The sequence below is a fragment of the Protopterus annectens genome, chromosome 16.part0, assembly GCF_019279795.1.
Source record: "Protopterus annectens isolate FY-2018-M chromosome 16.part0, PAN1.0, whole genome shotgun sequence".
Lineage (NCBI taxonomy): Eukaryota > Metazoa > Chordata > Ceratodontiformes > Protopteridae > Protopterus > Protopterus annectens.
The window spans coordinates 683464407-683485921 of NC_056750.1; the positions used below are offsets into that span (position 1 = coordinate 683464407).

A 21515-nucleotide genomic window follows, 5' to 3' on the forward strand; every position below is an offset into this window, starting at 1 on the left:
CATGTGCTGAGGAGGGATGCTGAGTATATTGGGAAAAAGATGCTAAGGATGAAGCTGCCAGGTAACAGGAAAAGAGAAGACCTTAGATAAGGTTTATGGATGTGGTGACCCCTAAGCCGAAAGAAGAAGATGATGATGATATATATATATATATATATATATATATATATATATATATATATATATATTATAACTATCTACAACTTCAAACACAAAAATGACCCCTAAAAATTCTGGACATCTGGGCTCAAACAAGGATCTCAACCAACCCTTCTCATAATAAATCTCCACCAGGAATTACTACCTTAGTCAATATTTACTTCACAGAAAGCACTGCATCCCTAAATTAAAACTCTTTGCCCCCTATCCCTTGCCACTACCACCCCACAATAATATCCAGTTGTAGTAATTCAGCAAGCAATAGGTTAGGCAAAAAACAATATTCTCCATACAGCCTAGACTTCCTTTACCCCCCCCCCCACCACTGGCATTCTGACATGAACCTGATACACCCTCTATATCAATTGCTAGCAGCTTCCACATAAGACTTGTTTCCACTTCAATGATTAAAAAAAAATTCTGCCTAAACTTAAAACTTACTCCACTGCAGCTGACAACCTCCCACCCAAATACCTAAAATATAGCTGCTGAATGCCATAGCATACCTTGTCTCTATCCTTACTAGTAGATCACTAGCTGAATCTTAGATCAATAGCTGAATCTTATGTAGCCTCACTGTGGAAAAATCCTGTATTATCTCTCCTCATAAAGGTGGCATCTCCGCTAACATCTGAACTTTAGACCTACTGCAGTATTATCACCACTCTCAAAAATTCTTGAAAGATGTATTCATAAGCAACCCCTCCGCTGTCTACTACTAGAACTGCTCTTAACATCTACCGAACATGGCTTCCTCCCAACATACAACTACTGCCTTCCTATCATTCACTGACAAAATAAACAAATACAGAGACTCAGATAAACTTGTTTCTACCTTGTTCCTTGACCTGTCAAATTCCCTTGATACAGTTTCTCACCCTAAACCCATGTATAAACTGCCTCAATTTGTGCTGTCCCCTTCATTACTGTGGTTCAGTAGCTTTAGAACTGACAGGCTGCAGTCTGTAAAATGGCAGGATACTGCCTCTCCCTATCTACAGGTCTCCACTGATGTACCTCAAGGCTCTGTTCTTGTTTCACTCCTCTTTAATATCTTTATCAATTACCTCTATGTTTCGTTAGATTCATTCTCTCTTATACAGTATGCTGATGATTCCACACTAATCTTTGCATCTAATAACCTGTCTCAACTCCTCCTTATCGCTCCATAGTGCAGAGCTACTTAGCCGTAAAAAATAGTTATTGTTATTTTTCCCTAAATCACACTTGCCTAATAATGCAAATTTCAAAATCTTTTCACTAAACAAACGTGAAACTGAAGTAGTCTGTCATTCAAAACTTCTTTGAGTGATTATAGATCACCTTAAATTTGACCTGCATGTTCAAAATAACAAAAAAGTCCCACCAAAAATTAAAAATGCTCTTCAGGCATAAAAACCCTTAACATTACAACCAAAACCATTCTTGCCACTACCTACCTTCTCACATCTCTCTTATACAGTGCACCCATCCTAAGCAAACTTCAAGTTACAGTTAAAAATAAGCTATTGTCATGCTATAAGGTTGCAAAATTTGCCACCAGCAAACAATACCATAGCCACCACTGTATTACCCTTAAGGCTTTGACTTGGATTGAACTGCCTCACCAGTTAGAATACATACAGCTTATCTCCACACAAAACATTTTTCACAAAGCAGATGACTATCCTGCTTTTACTCCTATTCTCCATTCCTATCACTCTAATAGATTACTTCAATTTAATGAAAAACAACTTCTGAGCATATATCTTCTTTCGGCTTTTTACCGGTTAGGGGTCGCCACAGCAGATCACCTGTCCGCTCATGATTGGCAGTGGAGTTTTACTGTGTCGAGTTGCCAGCCCGGCACCCAACCTTCCACAGAAGGCACACACATGCACACACATGCACACACCCTCACACCTAGGGCCAATTTAGTGTGTCCAATCCACATACAGCATGTCTTTGGGATGTGGGAGAAAACCTGAGCACCCGGAGGAAACCCACGCAACCACAGGGAGGACATGCAGACTCCGCATAGAAGCCACCCCAGCTGAGAATCGAACCGGAAAACCTCTTGCTGTGAGGCGGCAATGCTAACCACTGCACCACTGTGGCTGCCCAATTTCTGAGCATATATAAACCCCACAAATCATCTGGCCAAATTCTGCAATACTCTGTCACTAAAAATGGAATTCTGTCCCTTTGCAGATTAGCTCTACCTCTAACCTCTTCAGCTTCAAACTACTACTAAAAGACTACCTAAACAAGACTTGGCTCTGTTCTTACACAACCTCAGGCTAAACTACTTCCACCTCCTAACATACTTTGACTATCTTCATAGAGAAAGAATTAGTAATATCTATTTCTTGGATAAAGGACAAATAATCTTTTGCCAAGGCTATATTAACTAATCATCTCTATTTTAAAGATTGTTCTCTGAGATTACTGTTATCTCTATGAACTGCAACTTGTGAAAACTTTAGCTATTGGCAATGTTATTTTTCAACTTATATCAATCCAAATATTTGCATTTTGAATTTATAGGTTAGTGCTGTATAAACTTGAAGTTGAATTTTAACTGTTAATATGTCATTCTTCTGTACTATGTTTAGTAATAACTTTAACTGTAGCTATATTATATGAACGTGAAGCATTTTTTTCTCTGGGCGTCCACTGAAAATGGGATATTATCCCATTAGGACTTTTTTTTGGTAAAAATAAATAAGGCTCACCAATGACATGTTTCCTGAAATTCCAAAAGACATCTATAGCAATACCAATCTTGATAAAGTGCAGATGGTTCATTATCAGTTGTATTAGAAAAAATTCTGGTGTTCCATAGATGTTCATGACTTATACACTCCATTTAATATAATACATTTCATAAAAAAAAAAAAAATAATTCATTTCATTAAAACTGAGAGGTGCGTATATCAAAATTAAATTCCAGTTAAACAGTGCAGTTGTCTACTTCTGCATTATACCCTAGGCATAAGGAAATAAATGAAAAGATGAGTGCATAGTACTTATGTGCAGGCCTTGGTAAAGACACTGGGGAGCAGCTGAAATAGAATGTACTGTAGAAGGCAGCTTGTCAGACATTACCAGTGAGCACTATATGATGGTAGGACATTCAGACAAAGTAAGGACTGGATGAGATGTCATAGGTCTGAAAATAATCACTGAGGTATTCACAAGAAACAGGCTGTGGTTTATTTTTGAGCATTTGAATAGCATACAGCTTTTTGGCTAAGATTCTTCTTTTGGTTCTGTCTTGGGTCAGTTACTTTAGCATGCCTATTTTATATAATTTTCAAGGAATTTGCATAAGTAAGGCTGAGCATTTGCTTCTAGATTTGTGTGAATTATCTAGCCTCTCTTACTCTTCTATTAAAGTTCATCTTTTTGCCATTTCTGCTTGTCTGTCCTGCCTCATTTTCCATAAGAACAGGGTTTCTATGAGAACTAATCAATTTTTATTCTTAAAAGTGGTTTCACTGTTAACCTTAAGTCAGACTGTGAACCTTTCTATGTTCTTTACATTACATAAAAACAAGTCAGAAATATTACATACTCTGGATGTTCACAGACAGCTCAGATGCTATTTGAACAGAACAAAATCCTTCAGGAAAACTAACCAGCTGTTTGTCTCCTACAAAAGCAAGAAAAAGGACAACCAGTATCAAAGCAAACAATTTCCAGATGGTTGTCTCATGCTGTGCCTTTCTGTTAGGATTATGATAACAAGCCACTTCCTTCTTCCTCCCTAGTTATTCCTAAACTATGATTGTTGTTGTCTTTCGGCCTTTCCCGGTTAGGGGTCGCCACAGCGGAACTCCGGTCCGGTAATTTTCCCAAATATCTTAGTCTACTGTTCCAGTAATCTAAATTTATTTTAAACATTTTTACTGCCATAGGCAAACTTGCATCTATGTAAAAATTAATCAAACCACATTAAGTTCATATTTACAAACATTATGCATCATATATATTCTATATGATATAATCAGACCATTAGATAAATTATTCAGTTCCTGCCTTCTTTTAAACTTAATTTCTCCTACAAAACATATTTCTGCGTGTATTATTTCCACAATTTCCATTTATTCTATGCAATTTGCTCCTCTCCTAAACATTCCACTTCCTATTCTTTTATCACTGTTACAGTATACACTACAAGTATTATGTTTGGTTTGATTTTTTTTTTCAAGTAATTGCTTTTTTGGCAGCCAACAGAATTAAACTTAGCAGCACTTTACTGTGTCTAGGCTCTTCAGATCATGTATCCCAGCTCAAAAAAATAATTTACTTAATTATACTCATTTGCTGTCCCAGTTTTCTTGACATAGTACTCTGTAGGGAAAAGCCGAAAGAAGAAGAAGAGGGAATTTTTGAAAGCCTGCCATTTCATTATACTCTGAAAACATATGCTCTTGGGTACCAACACTTCCAAACAAAAATCCTAAATCTTCTAGACTATTTGCATATTTGGGAGCCATACATGTGTCCTGTCATTGTTTCTTTGTGATTTGCTAATCTAATCTGTATTCCTAATCTTTTCTGACCTCTGATTCCGTCAGTTACTGTGCAGTATTTTATGTGCTCTTTTTGTAAGAGCAGCATTTGTTCTAGATTCATCTAAAAACTCAACCAGTGCATGTCTTTCACTTAGGCTTCCCTTATCCCTTTATATTTGCCTATACTCTGCTATCAATTCCTGAAAGGGAAGGCATTTTCTAGTTTGTGGTCCAAATGTCTTCTTGGCCTCTTCCCATTCTGTTACCTTCCCCTCTCTTATTATTTCTTCCCAACACCTTAGTTCTTTTGCCAGCTTCCTCCAGGAAATTCCATTCCCATCTTGCCTATTCTTTGTACCCCTAATTGCAGTCATTGCTATTGAAAGAATCTCCTTTCGCCATTCTTGTGTTGGCTTAGTTCTTAGTCTACTTTCTGCTACTTTATGAAGTATAACAGTTATACAGAATATTAACTGTTGTACGTTTAAGGATCTGCATTCAGAATCCCACTCTTATTTTGTGAATTTCCCCCCTCCATCATCATTCCTTTCCCATATGAACTGTAGAATTCTGCTTGTGTTATGTATAAGAGCCTTAAACTGTGTAGCTCTAAAATATCTCTTCAAGTCAGGTAACCCTAAACAAAAAAACACCTCCTTCTATGGGAAGGATCAACTTCCACTTGACACTTGCACCCTTCCTTTCCTTTCATCTCTTTGTTAATTACTATCCAGAGCTTTTCTTCCTTAAAAATATGATAAAAATTTGCCTAACCTGTGTAATAAAACTAAAACATTTTTACTGCTTGTATCTTGCTATCATTATCCATAGGCAAGATTTTTCAGTTTCTCAGTTTTTGTGTTGTATTTTGTTTAGTCTTTTCCCATGTATCCTTAGCTGCCATAACAGTGTCTTTTAAAGTCATACTCGTAAATACTTCATTTTATCATGTCCCCATAGATATGGGTATTGCTGATCCAGCTGATGTGTGAATACATAATTTACAGCTACAGCGTTTGTTTTATCTTCATGAAATTTATACCCTACCCAAAAAAAAAGGAACTGTCTCAGAATACTCAACAACCCTGAGATGTCCTTTTCTGTATTTATCAGGCACAAAATAATATCTGCAAATAAAGCCAACTTTTCTTGAATATCATACCAATTAGGTCCTTGAATTTCTGAGTCCCTTATTTTCTTTGCCAGTGGTTCTAAATATAATGCAAATAACAAAGGTGAGAGAGGACACCTCTGCCTGGTTCCTCTGTTCAGACACAACTTAATAGAGGGGAACTCCCCCAGCTTGATTTTTGCCTCCAATACCACATATATCCTCCTAATTAACCGTATTGTTATATCAGGAAATGTAAATGCTTATTGTCCTACTCGTAAGATGCTTCCTCTGCATCAAGACCCACCATCAGTAGAGGCATTTTCTTATACTCTGCTTCACTCTGAATCATCATTGTTCTATTAACATTGTCAGATATTTGCCTTCATTCAACAAAACCATCCATAGATATCGATTTTGGCAACACTGTTGCCATTCTTTTAGCCATTACAGACATGAGTATTTTATAATCATGGTTTAAAGTTAAAATGGGTCTATATGAAGCTGGATCTGATGAGTCTTTAGTGTCTTTAAGTACTACAGCCATCACAGCTTTTCCCAGGATATTGGTGCTTCCCTCCTTTTAAAATATTATTAAACAAAACCTTCCAGATCTGTATCATTTTTCTTCCCTTCCAGCTTCTAAACTTCTACAGGTATACCATCTGCTCTTAGAGACTCTCTGTAGATTGGTTATGCGTCAGCATTTTTATCTCATGACCATTTTTTATTAATTTTGTAAATTCTATGCCTTCTCTGATATTCCAGCACTTTATAGTATGTACACTTTGTTTTGAGACAGTCTGGTTAACTGTATATTGTACACTGTAATTTAACTGTCCTAAATTTATCTTGGAGCTTTTCTCGTTAGGTCTCTGCTGAAAAAGGGCTAATTTGTCCAGTCAGACAAATAATAAATAAATTAAATAAACTCTCCTCCTATCCCAGATGTTAAGTGTTGAGCCTCATCTACCTCTAACCTTGGCATATTTAAGTCTTCCATAAATATTTCCATTTGTGCCTTTTCTTTATTTCCCCACAGCTCTGCTTTATACACATTTTCATAAAATTTCCAAAATATCTCCAATACCTCAACATGATATGTGGCTGTTTTTCTTGTTGTAGGCTCCCTACTTTTGACAACAACCCTTTCTACTTTATTTTGCCTAAGTCATTCCATCAAAAGTTTTTGTGTACTGGAGTTATCAAAAAACAGTTGCTTAACAGCAATCTTTCTGAACTGAGGAATATTATCCAAATACTGCCTTATTTTCTTTTCAGCACTCTTCTTTTTCTTAAATTTCTTCAGAAATCTACTATCTCTTGTTATATTTTCCCCTTCTAGGCCCCCCAGATATAATCCTAATTGTTGCAAATCAATTCTAATCCCCACCTATAAGTAACATTCCCTGCTGAAAGCTGATTATTTCTCCTCAGATTATTTAGCTTCCATAATAGCAGTTTTAGTTGGAATATAAATGCATGCCAGCGTAAGCCTCATCCGTTGCCAGTAGCCCTTTACTACCACACATCTGCAATTATTATTATTTTCCTCTCTGTGAAAGCTGCCAGCCTAGCTAGATAGAATTTTGTAAATAATTCTATGTTCTTGTAAATATTAATATGGTCCACAGGCTTGTTTAACAAATGTAAGAAAACTGTGTATGTTGTGAGCTTCAAAAATGTAACCACAGTGCTGGAGGTCTTAGCTTGACCATTAGGCTGAGATCTGGACTCTATAGCTGTGCCAGTGGGCAGTCTTATTGGGCATCTGGAGAGAAAGGGAGAAACCAGCCTCAGACTGACTGTGATCTCTGCGTGCTCAGAAGGGAAATTGTACGTTACTCTGTGTGTACTTGTTATCCTCCCAATGTGCATGCCCTTTCACTGGTGCTAATGGTGAGGATTGAGGCTCCTTGATTACTGAGCCAGTGCACGGGCGTCACACTCGTTTCTATTACTTCTGGAGCTTCTCTAGCAATTAATATAAGTAATCGTGTTTTCCTTTGTCCATGATACTGCTAAATATCCATTCTGAAATCTTTTCTTTATCAAATTCACATCCTCATTTCTTTCTAAATGTGTTTCCTGCAGAATTGCTATTTGCACTCTGCATTTCTTAATGTAATTTAATATTACTTCCTTTTTGTCTATACCTGTGATGGTTTACTAAGTGTCATTAATATGTTAAAAAGCCATTATTCCTCCGTTATATATGACAGCTTTTTACATTTCTATTTCCAGCCTTTGTGAAGCTTGTTATTGCTTGCATTTCCACTTACATTAATTGGCACCTGTTTTTTTTTTTTTTTTTTTAATCTTTATTGCCCTCCCAGATCTGAAGCACAACTTGCATGCTTTCTGAAAACATAAACCTTTAGTCCTGAAGAAACAGTGCCCTGGCTTTTTTATTGTCCTGTAATCAACTTGTCTGGATTGAAATGTAAGAGAAGAAAATAGTCTTCAGCTGCAAGCTTCTTAAGATAAGCTGAAACATTTATTGCTGAAAGAAAACATTTTATTATATTCAGTGCTATCTTGTGCACTTATGTCCACTTAAAAGTTGCTGTTTGATTAAGCCAACAGTCTTAAAACTGACATTCACCTTTACAAATTAAACATATCAGCTCTCTCTGGATTTGTAATATATCTGTGTAATTTTGCACCCCACCCCCACAGCAACAACTCAAGATTGCAGCCTATTAAGTTGAACATGCTTTTGTCTAGCCTTTTTTCTCTTTTTGCATTGTAATACATATGTTTTAACACTAAAAAAAGAAAGAAAAAAAAAGCATCTGTTTACTTAAGCATCTTCATCATATACAAGAACTAAAAATGCTTTTCTTTAAAACATGCAGTTTATATCATGAAAAGTTTCATAGAAATACTGTTAAGAACAGGAATTGTTTTACTTGGTTACCTTTTTCTTTCCGTTTCCCCTCCCCAGTGTCCTTTCAAACTTTAATGACACGAAGTGAGGGAAATGCCTTTCAGTTCCCACAAGTTTAACTAAGTCAACCAAAGTCCACTCTTTCCACTTTTTTTATACAGTCATATTTCACAAATGTAATTGATGCTTTGCAGTCTCTCATTTATTCACTAATCTAAATGCTGCTGGTCTTCTTCCTGTTTATTTCCATCTCCCAGTTCCAGACTCTGGTTCAATTCCAAAGTACTCCCAATTCTTCTAGTCAACTCCTGTGCTTTTCCTCTGCTTTGAAACGATATAAAAGGTTTCACTGGCAAAGTCTGTCTGTGTTTTATTATCAGAAGAATAGTAAGATTTATATTTCTTTCTTATCCTATTCTGTATCAAAAAATGACTGATCCTCCAGGAAAAAATATTCTGAAGACACCTGGATACAGCAACTTGAATCTCATACCTGCGTATCGACATTCCCTGATTGCTGGAATACATTTGTTTCTCTTCTGTCTTGTGCACAGTAAATCATTTTCTACAAACACTGTACTGCCTCCAACTTTTAATACTTTGCCCTTTTGCTGCAGTATTGTAAGGATCAAATCTCTCTGCTGGTAGGTTTGCATCTTTACTAATATAGGTCCTGGCTGCTTTCTCATGGTCAGGTTTGGAGCAAACACATGGTATATCCTTTCAAATAACAGTTCCTGCTGTGGCATGCTTGCCCAGTCTCTTATTCATGCCTTCATAAAATGAATAGTTCCTTCTAGTTTCTCTGGTACACCAGAAAATCTATTTTCCCTATGTGCTCTGTCCTCTAATTCTTCCACTTTTTGAAACATCTTTTCTTGAGCAGTCTCATACACAGGCAGCCTTTTTCTTCATTTTAATGTCTGATTTTTTTCTAGTTTTATCAGCTCATTGGAATACCTATTTAAAACTTCTTCCATTTTCCAGCCTTTTGTTATTTGAGTCAATAAACTCCTTCAGTGTTTCATTTATTTTAATCAGCTCTAAGCACATTTGATTTATTTTTTCCTCTAGATTACTGGAAGCCATGTCTTGCACCAAAGCTAGAACTTGAACTGCTTTTTGCTGAGCAGATCAAGCATTCTTCTTAGTCAGTATTTTCTCTTCACCTTTTTTAGTTGGTTTTCTTTCAGGATCTCTTAGTTTCTTCTTTGCTGCCATCCAGGCAGTGTACTTATGGGCCAGTAACTGATTTTAGTAAAAGTGACTGGCTCTTGTCTTTCAGTTTCTTTTTTCACATGAGGAGTGCTGAAGTTAAGGTGTTGATCAGTGTGCAGCAATTTTGGAAAGTCCACAGTATATCACACAGCTCTGTGAGTAAAATTAACATAAAAGTAGATGTTGTAATAGTTCACTGTTGACGCTCCCCCTCCATCCCGAGGCGTCTCAGATGTACTGCTTGGGTGTGCTTATTGTTTGATTGTTCCTTTCCTGGCATTTTTTTTCCTTTCAGGGCTGTAACTTCCTTTCTTGGGGCAAGAGAGCAATGAAGCTTTTTGTGCTCAAACTTCCTTTTTATATTGTCTCCTTGAGACACTGGCAGATTGATGTGGAAAGTAACCTAAAGCTTTGACAGCTGACTGGTGGTCATATCCTAGACAAGAATATAAGCCATATAGCTTAGAGAACTGCAACAGTAATCTGTTAGAAAATCTACTGTTATGGTAAGTTTAGTTGCACAACTGTACTGTCTCCTCCTCCTCTGCAGTTCCACATTCTCCTTCTTTGTCTTTAGTGAGGCACTGAGGATGATGAAGTCCAATTTGGACTAGCTTTTTTATTCCAAGTTTTTACACAAGAAATCCATTAATACTTGAAACAGGCTGCAAAAGAATCCTGTGTCATTTTCCTCTATGAAACTTGCCCTTAGAGGTGACATTTTGCAGGCATAGAGACAGTCTAGACATTCTTCATCTGCTTCTAAGAAGGATGAGAGTTAGTACCATCATCCTGTTGAGATGGATGATACTTAAGAAGCACTCTAATGCAAATGTTTTCATGGGGAAGGGATTAGCATAATAGTCAAGGCATTTACCTCACAGACACAGGATGCAGGGTTTGATTCTCACCTTTGAGGGAAAATAGCTAGGCTTAAAATGGTCCACAAGGACAGCTAATTCTAGTACTTACCTATGAAGTATGAACAATGCGACCCTCGCATAAGAGATAGAGGGGACACAAATGCAATCCTCGCATAAGAGATAGAGAGGACACAAATGCAATCCTCGCATAAGAGATGGAGAGTACACAGCACTTGGCTAGACTCTGCCAAGGGCCAGTATAACAAGCATTTTAATTTGTTTATTTGTTAGACTGACCTTTTGGTCTTTACCTTATTTATCTTATAAGGCACATTTCTAGATCTACTTTGTGGGTCAGGCTTTGTAGAAAATTACTGCTCTGTCCTGTGGGTCAGGCTTTGTAGAAAATGACTGCTGTGTCCAAGCCTCCTTAAAATTCCACTGTCTAAGAGCTCTTAAACCTGCCTTTCAAATCTGAATAGGTTCATCTGTGAAGCAAATGATGTCCTTGCTGGTGCTAGATTAACAAGCATTTTTCTCTTTAGGGTGGTTTATCTGAACCTGTCCTCACTTCATATCAGGATGAGGAGAAAATCTTAAATGCCCTAGTTATTAGTAAAGTCTTCTTTGGGGGACAGTAAGATGAATCCTGCCTACTGATAAGTGAAGCTGGTTAAGCATCAGACCATTCCTTCAACCTTGCTCCTCTCTGTATGCTCCCAAATAGATGCTGGCTATTGCCATGGTCATAAAGTAGACCTGGATTTGCTTCCAAGTTGACTCTGAGTGAGAGAAAGGTACATTCTATTACAAGAAACCACCAGTTGTGAACACATGGATATTGGACACTATTCTCATAGAAGGTTATATCCCTTCACACTGTATACAGTCATCAGGAAACTGTCTGCTTTGATATTGGTTGCCCGTTTTCTTGACTTTGTAGGAAATAAACAGCTGGTTATCTTTCCTGAAGGATTTTGTCACATCACAGAGTTGGAATAACTCTGCTGTGTACCCCCCCCCCCAATTAAAAAGATCATGCATTCTCACCCTAGATAGGTATCTCAAGTTCCTTTGAAGAAGATGGCATTGGAAGGGATGTCACAGAAGAAAGAGATTCTTCTTGAAGCTGTTTCTTGTCTTCATGAAACTGGGAGGATGTTTGATTCTAAATTTTGGCCATTTCAGCAGGTTCATGAGATTTTATTTATTTTTGTTTTTAACCAGGATAGTCTGACTGAGAAAAAAATCAAACCCCTTTTCAGTTAAGTCCCCAGGAGAAATGCTCCACGTTACATGAACTTGCAGGTCTACAGTGCAAGCTTTCAATTTCTTTTCTAAATTGTTAGGCATCGAGTAGTTATGTGAGTACAGACTAGACAAGCTATGTGGTACATAGGTGTAGCTGGGGTGGGGTAAAGGGGACTGCCATCACAGGTGCCAGGTATTTGAGAAGCAAATGCCAGTCAGTGCAGTACCTACATTCAGAAATGAATACCGATACTGCTTTTGTGGTCAGCAGGGATAAAGTGTTTTAGCACTTCATATGTGGCTTAAACTGTAGCTGTGGTAAGCAGCTTGCTGTTTTTTTCCACCCTCAAGTATAATGGAATCATTTTTTGCTTCTTTTTTTGGTCTTCACGAATGAGAGAATATTTTTTTGCACTTCTCAACTCAAGTTGAGGGGGAAATCGTATTAGGGGTGACATAGGGTGCCAGAATTGCTATTAAACTGTATCTCTATAACATGAAGGTTTTACAATACAAATTATTTTCTAAGATATTGGACATAGGGTATAATTATCTTGTGAGTACATTTTAGAAAAGTTGTCATACAGCTTATATAATAGATGAAACATGATATTCATCTTACTGCTGTAAGGAAATGATACAAAACTCTGATTTCAGCCAATCAGTAAATCAGATAATTTAAGAACACAGTGATGCAATACCAGGTGAAATAAACCTGTACCTCACCCAATTAAGGGAGATCTTTTTTTAAAGTAAAATCACACAGTATAAATGAAAAATTATTATTCATTTCCAGTTGATTGACCAGAAGGAACAATACATGTTTCTGCAAGATCCTTGTACTTTCTTATCATAAACTTGACAATACTAAAAAGCTTATTCTATTTCTGTATAGCTGAGCCAAGTAAGTGTGAGAATATGCTTATGTTACCTGAAGAAATAATACTCTAATTCACATCGACCTTGACTCCATTTTAATTCAAGATGGAGCCCACTGTTTTGTCTTCTCATAGAAAATATCTTTTCACACTGTTTACAGTAGTTTCATCTTATCAGGTTTACAGCGCAAGAGTTCAGTTCCTTTCCTAAGATGTCAGAATTTCAGAACCATTATGCAACAGATGTGACCTGATGTTCCCACTTCCACAGCTGTTTATCTAAGGCATTTGTGCATGTGATAAAAGTACTTGCAAGACAGAAATTTCTGAAAGGAATGTAAATAAGTGATAGTGTCAGAAAGACAGAAGAGTTTAGGTGATATTAGAGGAATGTTTATGCTAGTTCACAGAGCATAGAGTAGTTCACAGAGCATAGATATGGCAAAGCGCTAAGCTTCAGAGAAAAGAAGTGCGCTAGTGGGAAGTGGTTAATGTTACTGAATGAGCCGGTGATTAGTATCAGAAAGATAGAAAATTTCAGCCAGTATTAAGATCCAAGTAGATAGATATAATAAGAGGGTAAGGTCTACAGATGGTCATCTTTAAGCCAGTCTTTGAAAGAAGGTTCCTGGATCCTACAGATAGACATGATAAATGTCTGTGTGTACATGACAATATGGAAAATAGACAGAATGCTCCTTCAATTTGTATTGGACCCCAGCATTTGCAGTACAGCATGTTACCGTTTAGTCTATCTTCTACTCCCACAGACTTCACAAATATTTTGGAACATGGTCTCAGGCATTTGGTAACAGTGGGACCTCCTTAAGTTTCTATATAGTGATGACTTGCTCTGGCAAGCTCACTCCCAGGACTTGAAAAACTTACTGTTATGGTCTTGATTGTGACTGCAAATAAATTATGACACTGAGTGCTTGGAAGGTTAAACTACTCATCTCCAAGTGTTCTACAAGAGGGATACATTGCACCTATTAGTGCCAAATTAAAACTTTTTTTCAAAGTGCATTGTTGTTTGCATAGAGATTTAGAATGCAAGGACCTGATAAAGGGAGTATCTTTGAATGTATTTATAGTGCATGCCCATTAAAGCCCCCTGTATTACTGATAATTTCTGGACTTGTTCCCTCTTAAAAGGCTGTATTTCCAAAATGTTTTCCATTCATTCATTCTACAATTTCCTGCTTGATCCAGTGTTCAGGCTTCCATGGGAGACACATTCTGTACTGGCATTTAACATGCACAAGGCAGAGAACCTTATATTAAATGGGAGTCCACTACTCTGGGATGTATATACCATTTATATCTGGCAGGCAGATCTACAGGCAATGTGGAGGACCACCAATTTACGTAAAGTACACAAGATGAAGTACAGATTGACACAGAGTAGATCCGAAGACACCATGCAGAAGACAATCCTGTCAAAAAGTGCAGTAGTGTTGTAATAACTGTGCCACTTTGCCACCACACACACACACACACACACACACACACACACACACACACACACATATATGTATTTATAGTTACACGCGTGTGATTACATAGGTATATATTGACAACAAATAAAACTGAACATAACATTGTTAAAAAAATTAAAAAAAAATCACAAAACGCTGACATAACAAAATATTGAAACACACATCACCATATAACAAATAAAAGCATCCATACATAATATCAAGCCCACTTGCACCATGCATGAGGGGTCAAGACCAGCTCCATGGCTGCAAAAACAAGAAGAATGGAAAATATTTTAGCAGGTGCAAAAGCACTGCAAGTGCACAGTCAGATATTGAACTAGCAATACATTTACATCTCAAACACTAGCAATTAGAGTAAGCCATACACAACACAAACACACACAAAAGCCTCTCCTAAAATAATGCAAAATCTAGACAAGCCCTCTACACAAACCTTTTAGCCATTAAAATCCGTATGTGATAATGTGAAGTTGACATTCCTCACCACTGACAATTCTGAACTGAAAAAAAGATCAACATTATCACTGTTTGATTTCTTGAACTGCAGACACACACACACACACACACACACACACACACATATATATATATATATATATATATATATATATATATATATATATATATGCATATATAGATTATATAGCAGTACAGCATTGCTCACTTACAGCTCTTTCTTACTGGGAAAATAAAGACAGCGTTGGTGCTTTACAGATTACAGGTGTGTTCAGGCAGTTTCCAGAATAGTGCAGTATATGGTACATAGTTATAGAGACTATGTGTGTTTTATGCGTTTGTATGTCTATCTGTGATAGCCCCACTTCTGCAGAGCCCAAAATACAGAAGGCAAGAAAATGTCTAAAAAATTTGCAAAAATGATAATAGCTGAAAATTAGGTACTCAATAGGTAGAGAACGCTGTAGTCTCATTACATTAAATATATGTATGAACAACATTTAGACACAAGGCAGCATGATTAACAAATCTTAGTAGGAGTACAAACTTGATATTGTAATTCAGTTAAGGACTTTATGAACTTAAATGCAATGAGAAGTGGGAGGCTAAATAGTGGAAGTTAGGCTAGAAAGAGTATAATGGGTTGAGTATCGTTGGATGTTTAGGGTTAAGGAAAGGAATATGGTACTATGTAGTAGATTAGAAATTGATTTTTTTTTAGTCAAATATATAAATCATTCAATACATATCATTGCAAAAGTTGACAGTTTGTTGCTTCTTAGTCCCTCAGCTAGATGTTACTGCTGTATAGTATACAGTATGCATTTGCTAAACCTGCAACTCACTATATTTAAGGAAAGTCTATTTTTTCCCTCTGGGAAAATCAGAGCTTTGATGCAGTATTTTTAGAAATGTTTCCATTTGATGTGCGTGCTTGTGTGTGCTTATACACTAACTGCCTTTTTGTACATTTATGCGAGTACCAGTACTCTACAGTAACTAGAAAATCTATGATCAACTGAATCTATCAAGCAAAAAATACATCTCCAAGAGGGAGAAACTTTGTGTAGGTTGACTACCATCAGAGAGTCTCATGCAGTTTTAAGTACTATGTGATATGTTGCATGTAGTTATGAAATCCCCGATCCACTGTATCAGTCAACATACACACAAAATGTTTGCCTACTACTTGAATTCACAGCTTTCTTATTTTATGAACAAAGTACCTTTCCTGTCATAAACTTAACATTGTACTGTTTGATGTTCTGCTTCCCTTTACAGTTTAACTAGTATCTAACTGGTTTAGGGACTGAAGGAATGATTTTAGATCATTCTTCAAAAAATCCCGTCCAAGAAATTGCCAGTCACTTTGTTCTAATGATTAGCTGTAGTTGCTTACTGACAAAAAACGTAAGCAAATGCTACAGTGTGATGTCAGCTAAATATGACCATAATAGCAATTGCTAGTGAGGCTCGGTGCCTAAAGCAGATCATGTTTTTATCTTCTGCTGTTGTGGGCTGTAACTTACATTCTAACTGCTCACAGTTTCAGTGTTTGTGGCTACCTTCTAATGTTTGTCTTTCGACTTTTCCCGATTAGGGGTCGCCAAAGCGGAACTCCAGTCTGCTAATGATTGGCAGTATATTTTCACGAATGCCGAGGTGCCAGCTCGACGTTCAACCTTCAACGAAGGCACACCCATTTACGCATGTCTTTCGAATGCCCACCCAACCACGGGGAGGATATGCAGACTCCACACAGAAGGCATTCCCCACACTCCAGCCGAGAATCGAAAGGGAGAACCTCTTGCTGTGAGGCAACAATGCTACCGCTGCACCACGGCGGATATTGTGGCTACCTTCTAATAAATTCCTTAAAAAGGGAGACCCATTGGAATAGAAAAAACTGCCATGTGAACAAGCAACATGTGTACCTCCTTGAGCAGCTTGATTTTACAAGAAACTTAAGTTGAAAAGTGCTAATATCAAGTGCATTTCCAAATGTTAGTGCTTATGCCACAGAGTAGCATGCCATGCACTTGTTATACATGATGTTTTTTATGCAACAGGTAGGGGAAGGAGACTGGCATGCCATTTAGAACTGCACACTTTTCTTTTCTCCATCAAATTGTGTTTTAGGTTTGAAAATAGTTTGTGACAGTCATGCCATTATTACATTGTATGCTAATAAAATATGTTATCATGAGAGATTTCAGAGTTGGGAAGTGTTTTGCTTAATTTTACAAAAAGTAAGAAAAGTAGGTTATTTGGGCATTTAGTTATTATAGACCTAGCAGTGTGTACTGAAAATTTCTCAGTACCTAACTTTAAAAGGCAAACTTATCTATGTAATATACTACAACATATTTTTTTTTCAAATCAACATTTCATGGATATATTGTTTATATTTCTCTTTTTATCAAGCGTAAAACACATTTTGTTTTATATCTTTCCTCTGCGATTGGAAACATTAATTTTTAAATCCAAGTCCAGTAACATGACTACATCATTTTTGTAGTAAAATTTCAAATAAAATGTAGGTATTCTAGTTACCATATTGTGGCATAGAAGGATGAGTAGGACATAGGTGACCCAGCTGTGAATAATAGCTTGGGTGCTGGATGAATTGAGCATGGAAGAATTGGAGTGAGCAACCACTGCTGACATGCCCATTCTGTGATAGGGAGGGAAGAGTGATTCTGTTTGGCTGTTCATCATTACAAATGGCAAAAACATGGAATGCAGGCTTGATGCACTCAAGCTGGTGGTAGCAGGCTTCATTAACATGAGATTGGAAGTATGCATGGTGAAGGGTGTAAGAGACCCTGTAGTGATATGGATTATCATGGCAGCCATCAGAGGAGGAATTAGGACCTCATGTAGCACAAACCAGCTCCAGTGATGCCTATATGATGGCTTTTCCAGTCCACTTTCACTTATGTACTGGAGAATTCCCAGTGACAGAGGAATGAATGGGCAGAAAACCAATACGAGAAGGCCTGATTTCAGGCACAGAGGGAACACAGGTACAGGAAAAATTAATAAACTGTACTATTTGTGATGTGTAGTGTATCAGTATATTTTATTTTGCAGGGCATCCCTGGGCTAAGAGGTCAAAAAGGAGATGCAGGACCCAAAGGACAGAAGGTAAGTTGCATATTGCCAAGATAATAAAATATCTCACAGACTATATTTCTAAGATATATTTTTAATTGTGATTTTTTTAAAAATATGCAAGCACAGTTGTTGAAGATGAAAGCTATACTGAATCTCCTAGATTGTTCATCGTTTCATAGGTTCTTACTAATGTTATGGCCAAAGAGACCATCCAAAAGTCAATTAAAAAGTTCAACTACTACACCCAGTACTTGCGGGAAATTAATAATGTCCCCCTTTAAGTATAGTTTCTTTACGTATCCTTGGGGAAAATTTACCATCATCCATCCAGTCATCCATACTGGATTTAGCTAATGAATGTACTCTGATAGGTAAGGGCAGATTATTCCAATAAAGGGGAATATATTGGGTTAGGTTAGGTATTTGTCATGTCATCTGGTGATGTTAATGGGGTGGTATAGGTTTAATTCTCTAGAATGTGTGTTTGCTTTTCCACTGGTTCTATTTAGGTGACAACTTTGGAAGGTTATTAAGCAGAGATCACCATTCAGGAGTCTGTATGACACTTAAGTAGAGAAATGAGACTTTGTCAGAGTAGCTAAGGGTAATGAGGCCTTTTGGTGAGAAAAGACTGAGATCTTTCAAGCAGATTTAGGTGCTTAGTGAGGTGCCTGCTGAAGAATGCATTATATTCAATGATGTGATTGATGAGGGGTGAGTAAAGAGGGACTATAATTATTGTAGCCTTGAGGACATACCATGAAGAATAATCATTGTAAGGATTTTCTATCCACTAAAAAAGATGTTGTGGATAAGGATAGCCTGTTATCAGCATATATACCCGATTTCCTGATAACTGTTTCAAAATTATATGATCAACTGTAGTGATGCTAGATTTACCAAATGAAATTATGCTGCAGTTCTTGGTGTTGATGGTAAGCCTATGATTAATACACCAAGCATTTGTTTGGCCCAGCCCTTGATGAAGAATTTGAGAATGAGAATGGAATTTGATAACTGCCCTAGTTTGAAATCATCAACAAGCGTGGCTTAGTATTAACTCCTTAATATCGACTTTTATTTAACAGAGTTATTTACTAAAGAAGAAGAAAACCAGGAAATAGCCCTTCAGGATACATCAGTGACATTTTGTTCTGTCTAGAGCAAATACTGCAGACCTTAATGGTATGACTTTTGTCAGGCAGCCAGTTACCTAACCAAAGAACTATGCATGGAAGGCCCAGATGAGCAGAGTGGGCTGTATGCCATTTATCCACTGCATAGACAACGTATTATTTAGTATTTTGTGCTGCATATTTTTTGATGTGTCCATTAAATTTGTTAGTAATACTGCTGCTATTACATCAGGAAGTTTATTCATGCATCCATTACACTTTTAATAGAGAATGTTTTCATGTTTCCTTCACCAAGAATCAGGTTAGGCCACCACATCTTAAGACACAGTCTTAAAGGTCCTGTGGTATTCGCTTTACTTATTACTATTTAGCTGTGCATCTGATACTGTTTTTGGGTACATACTTTGGCAAATGTAATAATATACCATAAACAGTTAAATAGCTTACAGTGGAATGGAAAAAGAAATTAAATCTAGAAACAGCTTAATTACATTGGTTGTTTGGGGTGAATAGTAAACTCACAGTCTGTGGATGTGTGAGAGTGGGAATGCTTGGTTATATGCAGATTACTAAGTGCACTACTGGCAAACAAAAAGGACAAAACCAAAAAGCCCCTTTTATTTTCTGTAAGTAAAGCATTACATACTCTTGTAGCTCCCACCACCCTCTTAATTAACTTTGAGGACACTCGTGTTTCTTCTGTAGCTCAGTCAGCTGTCTGACTGAGATACAACTGAGCAGACTGTTTCATTTGATCAGCAGTCTGCTAAGAATTCAACAAGATAAAACTGAGAGAATACAGACATAATCAAAATGGAATTGCTGAAATTCAGAAACCATATTTTTATTAGACTATAATCTGAAATATATAGAGGAGTTCAGTGACCAAGTGAATGTGTAAGAACTGTTTTTGTGTCCACTGAATCTTGTGAACTTCCTTGATAGAGTGACTGAAGTCCTGGGTAATGTTAAGTCCTTCCCTACTACCTCACTACCTACCTGGATCTAACTAAGGAATTTAACACTATCTCATACGGTCATATTATAGAAAAACTAATCTGCCTGAATATTAATCTCTGTGAGACACACTGGAAAAGAGAATATCTGACAGACACAGCATGCACACTTACAGTGTTGGTAGCACATTTTCCTCAAAAATATTTGTTACTAGTGGAATTCCACATGGCTTCCATTTGGGTCTGTTCCTCTTCTGCATGTATTGGTCTGATGCTCAAACTGAAGTCAAGGGTCTATGGCAAACTAAGCTCGCGGATGACTACAAACTCAGTGCTGTTTTTAAGTCTTTGGCTGATATCGCTAGCCCAATTAATTACTAAAGTTGTATCTTCCAGATACAAGGAAGTTATTGTCCTTCTCTGCTCATCACTAATCATGCCCATAATGGAACAGAATACTGTGCCACATTGGCATGTACTTATCAAGCATATCAACCTGTGAAAAAGACCGTAATGCTTCCCAACTAAAAAAAAATCTTGGGTATGAGTTCCTTAATTTGCACAGAGTAATCCTTTCACTTTACTGGTCTCCTATAGGCTCCTGCACAGTGACTTCTGCTTGGCCTACAGGACAGTGAAATGCCCAATTCTCCTTAACCTCTCCCGCCTCTGAAAAACTGGAAATAGCACCAACTGATATTAAGACCTAAACCTACTTGGCAGTGTAAATAGAACAAGCTGATGTAATGTGTATCACTTTTAAAGAACCCCCTGCTTATTGAACAAGCTTTCACTCCAAAGTAAGCTTCTTATATCTCTTTAAAAGTAACCATTGAGTGGAAAGAGGTGTGTAAATTCACCACGGACTATGCACTCAGGTTGTTATAGTTAGAGGAAAGAAATAATGGGACTTGGATTGATGGGGCTCCTATTGGTCTGCTAAACTGATTGCATAGGAATAAGCTATGAACCTATGAATCTATAAACATCTTATTTCAACCAGTTTCTCATTCCAGCAAATAGTTTACAAGCACCTTCCACCATTTTAAAAATGGAAAAAAGTGGAAGTTTTAGTACATCATTTCCCAGTTAATTAATATCAATTTTTATGTTTGGTTGGGAAGGTGGCGTAATGGTTAACGTGTTTGTCTTACAAACACAAGGTGCAGGGTTTGAGTCTCACAAGGGATAATTGGCTAGGCTTAAAATGGCTCTCAAGGGCAGTTAGCTTAGTAGTAATCTATGAATCTATGAACATAGTAAGTGTAAATTTGTCATAATTTACATTACATAATGGGCATTGAGATAGCAATATGTTACTAATGTTTTGTCTGTGATCACCACATCCCCACCAGATCATATGCTAAGTCTGCACATGGACAAGAACAATGCTTTTGTGGCTGTGATAATAAAAAGAGCTCTTGGAGGAGTAATGTTTTACACAATGTATTTTAATTATAGTACTGCACACTAAAAATT

At 37.1% G+C, this 21515-nt stretch overlaps 1 protein-coding gene across 1 annotated transcript in view; it reads left to right on the forward strand.

The window, feature by feature from the left end:
* Positions 1–21515, forward strand: part of LOC122790648 (collagen alpha-1(I) chain-like) — an 882142-nt gene that overhangs the window by 759664 nt on the left and 100963 nt on the right. Inside the window, exon 24 of the mRNA XM_044058172.1 lies at positions 17921–17974. Coding sequence (XP_043914107.1) covers positions 17921–17974 — 54 coding nt within the window. The remainder of the gene's footprint in view (positions 1–17920; positions 17975–21515) is intronic.